The sequence below is a fragment of the Zonotrichia albicollis genome, chromosome 3 (assembly GCF_047830755.1).
Source record: "Zonotrichia albicollis isolate bZonAlb1 chromosome 3, bZonAlb1.hap1, whole genome shotgun sequence".
Taxonomy (NCBI): Eukaryota; Metazoa; Chordata; class Aves; order Passeriformes; family Passerellidae; genus Zonotrichia; species Zonotrichia albicollis.
In genome coordinates, this window is record NC_133821.1 from 64,151,751 (window position 1) to 64,165,455 (window position 13,705).

Below are 13,705 nucleotides of genomic sequence, written 5' to 3' on the forward strand. Positions count from 1 at the left end.
TTATTCTCAACCTCCTTTCTTGTTCCTGGCTCTGCAAAACTGTGCATATGATACAGAAGCCCTTCTTAACTGCTTCAGGTGTTTTAAGAGTTGTAATTTCCAGTTAAAATGAAACAAAGCACAGCAATTCTACTCTCACAGTAAAGGTGAGGAGCCTGCATTTTTATAACCTCATCAAGCTAAATAGGTTCAAACATTTCCACCTGTGTATGTCAAGTTTAATTACCTTCTTCAACTGCATCATGGAAGAGAAAGCAGCTGTTAGTGGGGCATAGAGCTACGCACATATGCACCATATTTGGATAATTTGGGCCTTAATTATGGGCAAAACTTGAACTGAATGAGACGCCAAAAGCAACCTGAGGATTCTAACTACCCACAGTGACAGATAAACTGTATCCCAAATCCAGACTGTGGAATATTAGCCCTACTACCAGCTTCCTTAATTGCCATATATTTAAGTCCTTGTAATTTTCCCTCTCATCCCTGGACCTGGAAAACTGCTGCAGTATTTTATACATGCTAGGGATATACCCAAATATACAACCGTTTATGCTTTGGTTCAAACAAGTACCACTTGTTCACTCTTCCCATAGTCCTCACTTTTTGTCTCTGCTTTTTGGAAGCAGCAAGCACAAGACTTGGAATGGGGCTGAGGATGTGCTCAGCACCCAGCTGCACTCCCACTGCATCCCTCCAGAGCAAGCGGAGCTGGTGCTGCCCGCAGGGGGACCACAGAGCCCCAAAGTCAGGTGGCTGGTCAGGGTCTCCTTTTTCAGGAAAAACAGCAGGCAGAGCCTGACAAAGGACTGGAGACTGGACCAAAACTGCTCAGTCAGGAGCTGTAACTCCCTCAACCTTCTTGAAATACAATGCCCAAAACTGGACACAGTATTCCTTGTGCAGCCGTACTGCAGAGAGGGCAATAGGAATACTGCTTCCAGGCTCTACGTCCTCTTTTTAAATTTTTTCCCATATTTTTTAAAACAGCACCATATGAGAAATTGAGATAAATTGTACCTAAACACCTCCCTACTTCACATGTCTATGGAACAGCTACTGAGTGAGTTGAACTGCACTTGTAGAGCTGGTTATTCCAGCCTCCATACAGCTCTTTGTACTTGTCCCCAGTAAGTTATTTCTTCCTCCATCCAGGCTCATTCTGCAGTTCATCCAGGCCCCTCTGAGCCTGACCAGTGCCCGGAGCAGCTCTCAGGGGCTGGGAGCATCACTGATTCGGGCAACCTGTAACCACCACACACCCACAACATCCAGGAACTGTGACAAGGGTGCCCTTTAATTTCATTCTCCCGGTCCTTGCTGTGTCTGCTAAAAATCATGTGATCTGCTTAGAACTCTAAGAATTCAGATATTCTTCTGTGGTGGGCTGACCCTGTCTGAATGTCGGATACCCACCACAGCTGCCCTGTCATTTCCCTCCTGGGCGCAGGGTGGGGGGGGAATATAATTAAAAGACAGCGAGAGTTTTTCTACTTTTTAATTTTTTCAGTTTGTGACCTAGGCCTTCTTTATAAGCTGTTTCCAGAAACAAGAAGCAGATCCTCCTTCCCTCCCTGGGGAGCGGATGAGGATCACTCAGGGAAAGACTTCCCAGGGAAGGACCTCTCGGATGGCTGAACACGAATGCCAAGCTATCGGTACGAAAAGCACAGAGATGACAAGCGGCCCCCTGCCTCTCTCAGCCACAGGCTCTGGGATGTGTGACAGCACCACAGCCGCCCCGCCGAGCGCCATCTCCCGCCCGACTCCCGGCCGCTGTCGCTGTGGCAACGGCGCCATCTTGGCGGGCGCCGGGCCGAGCCCAGCGGCGGCGGGCGCTGGTGCGCAGGCGCAGTGCGGGCGGTGGCCGGCGAGGGGCGCAGCGGCGCGGGGGCGGTGCCAGTGCCGGTGGCGGGGTCGGTGGCGGCGAGAGGGGATCCGCCGGGAGGATGGACGAGTTCCAGGCGGCTGAGGAGGTACGGCATGGGGAGCAGGCGGAGCGCAGCTTCCCGCCTGGCGTCTCCTTTCAGGGCCAGCGGAGGGTCTCAGGCGGTGCCCGTCCGCCCCGGGTCCCACCCCTCGGCGTCCCCCGCCGCCATCCCTGTCGCCCTCCCCCAGGGTGGAGCCGCGTGTCCCGGCACCGGCGGCAGATGGGCCCGGCCTTTGTTCTGTCGCCCCCGGGAGCAGGTCCCTATCCGGGTGTTCACTGGGCTCCTCCGCTCCGGTTTCTACCCTTGCTGCTGCGGTCCCTCGGGGAAAAGGTGTGAGGGGTGTGGTGGCCGCGGGCTGGCCCCGCAGGAACAGCCGAGCGCCGTGCTGGGAGGGCGGCCGGTGCTGTTCGGGCCCGAGCAGAACTCGAGCAGGCTGTTTCTGTGCGGAAACAGGAGTCCAACCTCTCGTCTGCGTGTTACGGCACACTGGAGGGGCTCACACCCCATTCACATCCCCGAGTGGGATAAATCAAGAGTCTCAATCTGTTATCATGCCCAATGACCCCCTGATGTCCCCCCGCTAGGGAGGAGGAAGCAGCCAGTGCTGCTTTTGCAGAGGGACAGTGTCACTGAGCTCAGGGACAGGGGCACTGAGCTGCTGCACTGTCAAACAGCCGCGGTGTGACACAATAGCGAAGCAGCGAGAGGGGCCAAGGTGTGTCAGGCTTGTCCTGTTCTAAAAGCCTCGTCCAGGGCCTGGCCTGTGTTACTGTCACGGGTTTTTTTTCAATATATAATTAACATACTTGAACATAATTCTTACAGCTGTTTACAAAAAGGTCTTCAGAATTATTATAGGCTATAGTACTGCTCTGCAGTTTGCATGTGTTGCTTGGGAGCACCCTTTTTAAACAAGGTGTTGGAAACATTGGCTGCTTGCTTTGTGCCAGAGAGGTAGGGGCAGGGAAACTGCAAAGTAACCGATTCTTTCCTCCTTTATTTTTTAATACAAAAAAGTTTTTATGTCATCTTATTAAAAGATGACATAAGGAAATATTTTCTTATTAAAATTTGCTTATTAAAAGATGACATAACGATAAACCGGGTAGTGTTGTGTTATTTCATAGTCCAGTTACAGCACATGTATCCCAAATCTGGATATCAGAAATTTATGTTCATTTTTGTCATTCCAAGAAAGGAAGATGGTTGAAAAGTGACATCAGCCCTAGAAGTGAATTCTCAGATCTCTCTATTGTTTCAGTACAAATTAGATTTCAGAATACCTTTGAGAACTTGGGTTGAATTTAAGTCATGTCACTTTGGTGTGAACCATGTTTGTACTCACTCAGGCATTTCTGAGCAGATTTTGTGAAGAAGAAAACTGTATGTGGTTTATCATCTTGCTTGACAGCAGTCTTCATGTCTGCCAGCATAGCACGTCTGCCATGCATATTCTTAAACTTTGTGGGAGAGAGTGTTTTTTGATAATTGTAGCTCTTACTTGGTTAAATGCACTGGTGCACCTTAAAATGTAAGCACCTGTAAAATGCAGTATACCATGAAAATAAATGAGGCATGTTAAAATTAAATGCAAGTCAAGATGCTGAAAATAAAAAGCAATTAGCCACAGCACATAAAAGCTTTTTAAAATGTTGAATTGTACTTCTAGATGGGTACAGAAAAGGAACTGCCCAGCTTGTCTCCCAGGATGTGCTGTTCCTTCTGTTGTGGGGAATGAACAACTTCTCTCATCTTTCTGACTATCACATGTCATTGAAGCTGGATAGACTGGTGTAACTGCATCCTGAATTACAGTGTTGTTTGTTTCTGTCACTGGGGAAGCTGACTGACCTCCCAGTGAAAATCCATCAACATTTGGATGCATTATGTTCATCTTTACATTCTTACTGGGTCTTCTGGAATCAGTCAGTTTGGCTTTAGTGCTGTTCTTTAGTGCTGGTTTGTGAGGTGAGGCTGAGACACCAGCAGTGGCAGGGTGGGCTGTGAGCAGTCACTGCTCCCTGGCCCTTGAGTGGCTGCTTGTTCTCCCCCCTGACATGGGAGGCAGCAGGAGCAGAGGGAATAAAACAAGAGCACACAAACCACTAACCCTACATGGAAATGGATGGTAGTCTGGAGATCAGTAAAATGCTGGGGACTTTGCTGTCTGATTCCACGTGCTTAATCTCTGCTCCCTGAAAGCTGAAGGTGCAGTGAGCTACATTTCCCCTTTGGTTTCCCAGGGGCAGCTTTCCTACCCTAGGCTGAGCCTGTCAGGACAGTTTTTCCTTCAGCTCTGAACTGAGATCCTGCCCACACCGGTGCCCCGGAGATGTCGGTTCTGTTTAGCTGCCAGCTGAGGCTCCTCTGTGAGCCCACTGTGATGTGAGAACATCACTGCTTTGGAGAAAGGGGAATAGATGTGAACACAAGTGTCATACTTGTTATTTTCAAATGTCTCCAAGTTAAAATTTGAAAGCTTTCTTTACTCAAAAGGCCAGCCAATATCAGTTCATCTCTTACTTTTCTAAGAAGTGAACTTGACTGGGCTGAAGGAGCTAGAGTACATATATATGCAAATAAAGGCAGACTTGGTATCTTTTGACTTGCCAGAAATCTGACAAGGATAAATTAAACTTCTAGTGCATGTTCTTAACAGAGCTCAAACATCATAAACAGAAGAATGTGTCCCCTCATTATTTAAAATTCTTCTTTCTCTTTTGTAGGCTGCCTTTCTTGTTGATGAAGTCAGCAGCATCATTAAAGAGGTAATTTAAACATTTTCACTTTTTTGGTGTGGAAATTTGATATGTTGTATGATGTGTACTAAAAGGCATTCAGTAAAATGTGATAACTGATAGGTAATAGATTCCTGGATAGGTTGCTGTCCAAGAACAGGTAACTGTGGATTTAACCAGTGTGTAGACCTCAGTGGAAATGATACCAAGCTTTAGCTGTGATATATGTTACAAATCCAAGAGACATTTAAAGTAATTTCATACACTCCTCTCTGGTTGCAGTGCACTCCTATTAGAATTTCTAGGGGGATGTTTTATGTTAAACACTGTAGAAATAGATTTTATGTTTTAGTAAAATAGAGGAGTTTTTTGTAGACTGTCTGCATATGTGTGTTACTGGGTTCTTTCAAGATGCTTTTCTCCAAAGTGAATTCTTGTTTGTTTGGAATGATTGAACATTCTTGTTGCTAAGAAACATGAATTTTCTGTCTAGAAAATTTCTAGCAGGATTTGAAATTCCTCTTGGAGACTAGTGCAGTCTTTTTGTTGTTGTGAAATAACTATTTTGGCCAAACTCTGTAAATTGAATAGACATGCTTTAATACAGACTCCTGTCTCTTCTGAATTCAGTTTTATGGTTATTTTTAAAACAATCTCTGTGATGAAAAAATGTGCCAATGAAAAACATGTAGGTATAGTGTACTTTTATTTATATCTTAAAAGGGAAACTATCCTCATAAGAAAAATGGATTATTTGGCTGGAGGCTTATGCTCTGTTAGTAACCAGCAACTATATGGGTCTTCTGTTTTAGTCTGGGGGTTTGTTTCCCAAAAATGATTCTGCTCTAAAACTGGAATTTAATTTCCATAGAAGAATATATGTGAATGAATTGTTGTACTACTGTGCTTTTTTAAATTCTCTTCAGGACTATTTCAATGTAGGGCTTTTTTCATAACTATGGCTGTTGGACTTTACAAATAATCTTAGATATCACAAAATGAACAGAGGGTGGGATCTAAGATGATTTCTCCTATGCCTGGCTCAGACTCTGACCTGCATGTTTATAATAATTGAAAACACTCCAAGAGCCAGTGTGGAGCAGCAGTATTTGGGATTTTTCTGTGGGAATGGGTCCATGTTGGGAAGGGTTAATGTGTGCCCGGCAGTTGCCAGCGGTGCAGCTCCCTCACCTGCTTGTCCCCCGCAGGCCATAGAGGGCGCTATCGGTGGCAACGCCTACCAGCACAGCAAAGTGAACCAGTGGACAACGAGCGTGGTGGAACAAACCCTGAGCCAGCTCACAAAGCTGGGGAAGCCCTTCAAGTACATCGGTGAGCTCGGCTTCCCCTTTTCTCTGAAAGCTGGCACAGTCACGTGCACATGTAGGCAGGGGTGGGGAAAGATCTTAGGAAGAGCCTTGTCTGTAAACTGCTCACAAGCATGCATGTTTGCTTGTGTATGTGTGTGCTAAGCTGAGCAAAAATGGAGCTAAATGTAATTAATGTGTGTGAGAAATTAATCAGAGCTTCTCTACTGACTAACAGTGACCTGTGTGATTATGCAAAAGAATGGTGCTGGGCTACATACAGCAAGCTCTTGCTTCTGGGACAACTCCAGTGATGGTAAGGAAAACAACTCTTGGATTTTCCAACTAGCAGCTTAATGCCAGTCTCGTTAAGACTAGGCAGCACACTTCCCCCCCCCCCCCCCCCCCCACCCCAAGCCTGTAGTTTTGGAGTAATAGCATCCTGTTGGGTACTTTTTCCATTTGGCTGTGATGCTAACTGGGCTGTAGATGAAATGCTTACCTGCTGTGAAAGCTTCATTATTAAGATTCTTAAAGGAAACAAGTATAAAAATGCAAATAGGGGCATGCATGTAATCACTTCAACTTCCTTCTGTTTCTGAAACCCTTATTTTTGTATTTGCAGGAACCTGCACTGTGAGATGGGAGAATAAGACCATGTACTGTATTGTCAGTGCCTTTGGACTTGCATTATAATTGCCTTGTTCATTCTCCTCTTTTCTATTCCAGCACTTGATTCCATCTCCACTCAAACTGTGAATACCTGAAATTGTTTTTAAGGCATTTTTTAGTAACTTTTCTTCAAAGGTAGAAATTTGAAAACATGCTGTTACCTGTTTTATGTTTGTACCTAGTACCATACCAGTGTTTTCTATACTTTTTTATCACTTAAAAACTTCTCTTCAAGGTGCTAATACTGAAATCTGCTGCAGTATAAACACTTTCTCTACATTTCTTTTCTTAGACCAATATAAATGAGACACTGACTTTCAACTTTGTACTTTTGGTTAGCATTAAATTATTGAAATTCATAACCATTGGTGTGATTCATTTAAACTTAGATCCTTTGTTATTGGGGGAAAAGGTTTCAGTTTTTTCAATTCTCTTCAAGGTAGTCAAGGTAAATACTGCAGTGCAAAGCACTTTCATAATTTTGCCAAAGTCACTACAAATTTGCAAGAAAATTAGATTATGTTTATCAAAAAGTAACTTGGCATTTTTGGGACCTGTTTAATGTTTTTGTATGGTATTTAGAGCATGGAACAAGAACTACCTTCATTGAACAAAGACAGGTAAGAAATTTTTTCACATTCTGGAAGTGCTCAGCAAGCTGTACCTGGGTAATCATTCACTTCTGCAGTCAGTTACATGTGTTAAGTAGGTTTTGAACTGACTTGCTACAGGCCATGTTAATTTTGCTGATAGTGAGGGTGATGAGTTCTGGTAGCTGATGAAATGTGATCCTTTCTGAAATGGGAAAAAGCTGCCTTGAGGCGATGTGACTAAATAACATGTGAGTAAGTCAGTCTCCTTCCTTCTAGAGTAAAGTTGCAGAAGAATAACAAGTAAATAAGTGTTCAGCATAGGCTTGGGTAATGTTTTGTCAGCTAATTAAAGAAATGGGAGCATACTGTGAACTTCAGAAAACCTGTACCAACAGCTGTGCTGCTTCTGCAAGCAGTAGCTCACTGCTAATGAAGCTGAAAGAGTTACAGAGCCATGTAGGAGAGCATCCCTGGGCTGGAGTCAGTTTGAGCAATCTGTGATTTGCTTCTTTGTAGGAAGCTCTGTCTAATGAGTTCAGAATCTGGCTCTCAGCTAGAGCTGTTTAAGAGAGAGATGATTGCTAATACAGCAGTGATTCCACAGTCTAGAGAGATGTAATGCTTCAAATTCAAATGGCAGGAGAGGATTTGTTTGCCATAGTGTTATGTGCTCTGTGCTAACTCTGCTCAGTGTAGTCAGACTGTGGAAAGCCCTGTGCTAGGCAAGGTTTTGACCCTCTTCCTCCCAATCCATATCTGCTGTCAGAAGAGAAAAGCAGGTGTATGTATCAGCAGCTTGGTGCATGAGACTTCTAATAGAGCTGTAAGGCTTCTGTATTTCTGCTGACATTCCATTCTGCTGACAGCTTTGTAAAAGCATCTCCTTCATGACAAGCCACTTAATTCTATTCACATATGTCTGGTGAGTGCTACAGGCTGTACACACCTGTGTTTGTATATACCTCAGCCTGAGGAGCACATCCCTTACATTGCTGTAAGAGAGCTTTAGTACAGATCCAGTCTTCAGTCAGAAATTATACAACACCTGTAAAAAGAAAATATTAAAAGCAGATTGAATAACATGCCTAAAACAGTCATCAGGGTCAGAGAGAAACTTGTTATGAAAAGAATAAATCTTTGCTCTCTTGAGTTGCTAAGGAAGTTTTTCATCTGGATGCTTAGATGCTTTTTCTCCTTTCCATCATGCCAGAATGATGCTGGCAGTGTAGTACTTACTGAACTATTTCTTTACACTTAAAATAAACAGTTTTGTGCACTTTGAGTTTTTATTTGCTTCTTGGTCATCCAGACATTCCTTCTCCTTTGTTCATGTTAAGAATAGCAAGTCCCTTGAGCTTTTGGTGTTTTTTGGTTCATGCGTATGCTGTGCTGCAAAAAAACCCCAACAAATGTTTGAGATGCCTGTCAGTGTAAAGGCTGCATGGGAGGAGAAACCCCTGTTGCATTAAAACAGGAGCTGCATTACAAAAAGGCAGATACAGTTTTATAGATGGTTTTAAATGTGAGCAATAATCAGTACTTCCAATGTAAGTTCCAGGACTACAGGAAGGGGGTTAGAGGCTGTGGACTTTTGGGTGTTGGTTTCCACTCCCATGATTCAAACAGTGCTCTTCTTTAAAATTGTGTGTTTTGGTGTTCTGCAGTAACTGATTTTTAAATTTTCATTTCCTTAGTTTTAAGCACTTTTTCCAGCCAAAGTAAAGCATTTGGGTGATAAACTGGCAGAGTCCTGGCTCTAGGTAATTAATTTGCCTTAAAAAAAATAAACCCAAACTGTGGATGGAGCATTCAAGGTAATTATACAGTCAGTCTCTGCTGTCACTTGCTTATTGCTGTGGCTCTTCATATGATTACAGCTACAGAAATGGGGGGCATGGCAGTGCCAGTCTGCAGGGGAGGAGGAGGAGGAAAGCCTTTTACTGTTGCTGCCACAGAGGAGTCTGACCTGTGTTAACTAAACCCTAAGGAAATGGCTCCAGGATTAACTGCTGCTGCTAGAAGAGCATCACCCTCTCTGATACTACAGCCAGGAGTAAGCTGCATATCCATTTACAGAGGGAAGTTTGTGGCCATTTTGTTCAGCACAGATTTCAGTCTCCCCTCGAGTTGATACAAGAAATGGCATCACCCTGAACAGCAGGTGATGTGCTATGAGCAGATTTCTGGAAGACAGAGCTGTAAGAAGTTGATGAATGACATCAGCATCTTCACTCTCTAAACCTGTTTTTTATTACTGCTATTAACATCCACCAGGAGAATTCTCACTGCCAGCATGGCCACAGCAGGCTTTGCAAAGCCGCTGTGAAGCCATTTGGAAATGCTAGGTCCCTTATGTAACCTGGCTGGTGTATTAAAAAGACTTAGCAACCTGTCCTTCCACCTTCAACTCTGGACAAGGTAATAAACTGCCACCCCCCCCCAAAAAAAACACCAAAAAACATATGCAATACACAGCTTCTTGGATCCCATCATTATGCAATTATCCAAGCTTAAATATGCATTAAAATGCATATAAACTGAAAATATGTATAAGTCATGAAAACAGTTTATGAGAAGGAAACTAAAATTCAGTAGAAGGAAAATAAACCTAGGATACAATATAAAGATATAAAACTTTATTATGAACATATTTAACAATGATTATGCACATAAAGTCTTCCAAGAAACTTCCTTGAAGTAAAATATTCAGTTTTCCTTCATATTCCACATTAGCATGAAGTTTTACAACATAAATGGATAATTTGCTGTTATTAGCACAACTTACAGATACACAGAATATTTAACATGTCTTCATGCACACCTTCTCAAAGCAGCATTTAATTACAGCTTCTCATTAAACAGAGCATTTATCTTACACATTTTTATACCATTTTGGTATACAATTTTTCCGTATTTTCATTTTACATATTTACAAACTCCTAAAAAAAGTTTTACAGTAATGCAAAAGTTATTACTGGCATAAGCAAAAGGAAATGGGTGGGGAAATTAGGTGACTATGGATGAAATGTTTGGCTCAGGTAGAAAGACTACAGATTGAAGTCTTTCCTAGCTGGAACTGTTCTCCCCAATATTGGTCCCACAGATCCAATGCACAAGCTGTTGCTCACTGGTGTTAAGCCTTGGCTGCCTCTTGGCCACTCCTAGGAAAGTTTCCACCAATTTCAACACCAAATGTATTTTTAAAGCAAATACTACAGAAAGTAGTTGGTATGACTGGCTTGCACTCCGTTATTGATTTCTTAGAAGTCCCTTGTAATCACTGTGTACGTGGAAGCCTTGCAGTAATTAATGGATGATGTCTCCCTTAGAGCCAGGATCACTGTGTGCTGTGGGGCCTTCCTGTGTACATTTCTTGTTTTGTACAGCTGCAGTAGTGATGCAAATAACTACTTTAGCAAGAATAAAAGGAAAGCCAGACTAGCTTCTTGGAAAGAGTTCTTCTGTTTGACCCTTAGATTTCAATACTTTACTCAGAAGGTGAATTTATGCCACCTACTCCCAAGCTGTTTACAACCCCTATTGGAATATTATTCAAATACTGTCTGCTCTCCAGTCATGGAAATAAGAGGCATCTTGCTAGCAAAACCAGTTCCTCATCTGCTTCACTGCTTTTGGCATCTTACTGTATATTGAATTTGATGCAACAGTGATTCAACCAAGCTACCATAACACTGTAGCACTTGCAAAATAGAAAGTTATTTTGCATGGCAAACATTGCTTAAATATAATATCTAAAAGTAACCACTGAAATTATTTTCTCACTATTTTCATAGTGAGATACTTCAAGTACACATTTCTCATTCTTAGCTTTTCTATTTCCACTTTGAATGTAGTGATGTAGTGAAGTGAAACAAAACAGCAAGAGAAATGGGTTGAAAACAGCTTAGAAAAAATAATCTCCAAGTTAGATTAAAATATGTTTTTAGTTAATGAAATCTCAAGGCATGACATTATTTGAGAGTTAACTGTAACAACCAGTTCAGACTGTGATAAGAAACACTGGTGTACTTTGCACATTGGTCAAATTTTATCTTTCATAACAATTTAGGAGAGAATTAAACAATATCAGAGAAAAAATATCTGAGTATATAAGAATCATGTAAATATCAGTTTTTGAAAACCTACTTCCTGTACTCACTGTTATTCCAATGGAACTTGAAAGGATTTGGCTTATGTAAACAATGCCAAATTGGTTGCCAAGTCTGATTCTGCACATTCAAATAGGGAGAGTTATCTCAAAAATAGTAAAAAATGAGAATGGACTCTACAATTTTAGGATTCAGAGCATCTCCCATACCCTTTCAAAATAGTCTAAAAAAGAAATGCTGAAGGTACCTTTTACTTTCTGGAAAGAAAACCACCACTAACTTGAATTACCTCTTTAGTGTTTTCCTAAATGTTCTTCTAAAGTAATACCGACTAAGAAGGTAAAGGGGAAAACCTGCCCTTCCTCCCCAGCGATTTCCTTGCTTTAGCCATACAGTAGTGCTTTGGCTTCTAACAAAGAAATGATCCCTGGCACAAAAAGGTTTTAATTTCAGGTACTCTCCAAAAATTTCACAGCTCCATATGATTTTAGATAGTTTTCCCTCTCTCTCTCACACGCACACAAAGTTTCAGGACACATCTTTAGCAGAGCACTGATTTCATCTGAACTATTCAATGGCAGCAAGGGCACAACCACATGAAGCTGGAGCTCCTTTGGTCCTCTCTGAGTGAGCTGCTGCCTTGTGCAGCCTCCCCTTCATGATCCTGCACAGCCACCAGAGGGTCACTGCAGTGGGCTCAGTCTAGAGCAGTTGTTGCATTAAAGCAGAACAAATCTCCTTTTTCCCCAGTGTGACTCAGCAAGTCTAGCAGGACTTCATTGCACTATTCTGCTTAAACTGCTTTAATGATGAACACAATTCCCTAGTGCAACCCAGCACCATAATGTAGTAGATTAACAGTGCTTTTGGGAATCTTCTAAAGCAGCAGGGCAGAGAAATTTTACAAGAGTAAATCTCTATTGTGAGTACATGAAAAAAGGAGATACTTTTAGAAACTCAAGTATCTGAAAACAAAAGTAGATACAAACAAACATCTTAAATAAAGAACCGAACAATGGTGTAGGAGAAAACCAACTTCTAAAGAGAGAAGCAGCAGCATTGTACAAGGAATATTTAATTCCCATATAACTTTGTTCCAGCACAGACTGGAATACAGATAATCACAACATGTGCTAGTAGGAGTTCCCATCATACAGGTGGCGACTGGTATGACAAAGCAGCTGAACTGTGCACAGAACATGCTCACAAGCTGACTCTCAGGCACGTTCAATACATGAGCAACTACAACTGTTCCTAGCATGTAGAGTAACTATCTAGAAACACAACTTAAGGGAAAACTGATTCAGGAAAAAAACTCTAAAAATGAAATGTTTGGAAATTTGAAACTGTAATTCCTTAGAAAACTTTCATACTCTATTCTCTGCAAGTAACAATCTCCTCCAGCATACAGCAAGACCAGTAAAAAGCCAGTACTGGCTTCCCTCTGAGATTTGTTGTGGCTGAAATAATTCCATTTGAAAGGGCTGTTTAAAAAAACCAATACAGACACTTCTGCTGTGGCCGTAAAGCATGTCATGAAACACATAATTATACAAATAATTTTGCACCACTGAGATTATTTTGGCTCAGCTCACTACAACTTGCCTATTTGCCCGTATCTTCCACTTATAGATCTGGTAAACTTACTGAAATGTATTTTAAAAATGGCCTTAAGTCTATATCACTTATTTGAAGGAAGAATAGAAAGCTTGTGTCTTCTTGCACTGATTAAAAAAACCCAAAACACTGAATTCACTGCCTCCAGCTCAAAAGGCTAAGGTAGAAAATTGAAAGGGAAATGAGGCACTTCATACCACAGCGGACAGTATACAAAGCAGCTAATGCAAAATACAACAGATGGATGGCAGTAGGCTGTACATCATCCTAAAGAGAAAAAAACAACAACAAAAAAGAAAAACAACAAAAACAAGGAAACCAAAACTGAGCAGCAAGGAAGCAATTTGAAACTCAGTATACAATCTATGAGACTTTAAAACAGAAACAGGTGAAGATTTTAGTCCACAGACATCTTGCTATTAGGCATTTTATAAGACATGTAAAAATTTTGGTTTCTTCAGTTTTCACCACAACCATTTCCATGATTTGTTTTCTCAGTTTTATCCTTGTAAACAGAAATAGAAGCAGAATGTCCTTCCTGGGAGTTGGTGTTCAGGTGACAGCAGACTGTAGGAACCCAAAGAAGTTGTCCACCTAGGAAAACTTCAGAACTGGCTGTGCTCCAGATGCACAAGTCTGTCTGCACTGAAACCAGTCAATCAATCACTGTCAGACTCTTCTTTATACTTGGCTCTAATAGCTTGGCCGTTCTGAAGAGGCATCTCTTCATAGTCACTC

At 42.0% G+C, this 13,705-nt stretch overlaps 2 protein-coding genes across 3 annotated transcripts in view; one reads left to right on the forward strand and one right to left on the reverse strand.

Annotated features, from left to right (window-relative positions):
• The first annotated feature begins 1,825 nt into the window (after window positions 1-1,825).
• On the forward strand, window positions 1,826-11,775 carry DYNLT1 (dynein light chain Tctex-type 1). Its single transcript, XM_005490245.3, has 5 exons — window positions 1,826-1,976; window positions 4,658-4,699; window positions 5,878-6,001; window positions 6,215-6,292; window positions 6,602-11,775. Exons 1-5 carry the CDS (start codon window positions 1,950-1,952, stop codon window positions 6,670-6,672), a joined length of 342 nt encoding a protein of 113 aa, XP_005490302.1. The 5' UTR covers window positions 1,826-1,949; the 3' UTR covers window positions 6,673-11,775.
• TMEM181 (transmembrane protein 181) overlaps window positions 9,863-13,705 on the reverse strand; it is a 34,026-nt gene continuing 30,183 nt past the window's right edge. For both annotated transcript variants that reach the window (XM_074537674.1, XM_074537676.1), the window contains exon 17: window positions 9,863-13,705. In XM_074537674.1, coding sequence (XP_074393775.1) covers window positions 13,627-13,705 — 79 coding nt within the window. In that variant the 3' untranslated portion in view covers window positions 9,863-13,626.

Bases quoted from the DNA above. Each gene is read 5' to 3' on its own strand.
- DYNLT1 (XM_005490245.3), top strand. From the start codon at position 1,950: ATGGACGAGTTCCAGGCGGCTGAGGAG. The intron at 6,002-6,214 runs GTGAGCTCGGCT...ACTGACTAACAG, and splicing joins GAAGCCCTTCAAGTACATCG to TGACCTGTGTGATTATGCAA. The intron at 6,293-6,601 runs GTAAGGAAAACA...TTGTATTTGCAG, and splicing joins CTGGGACAACTCCAGTGATG to GAACCTGCACTGTGAGATGG.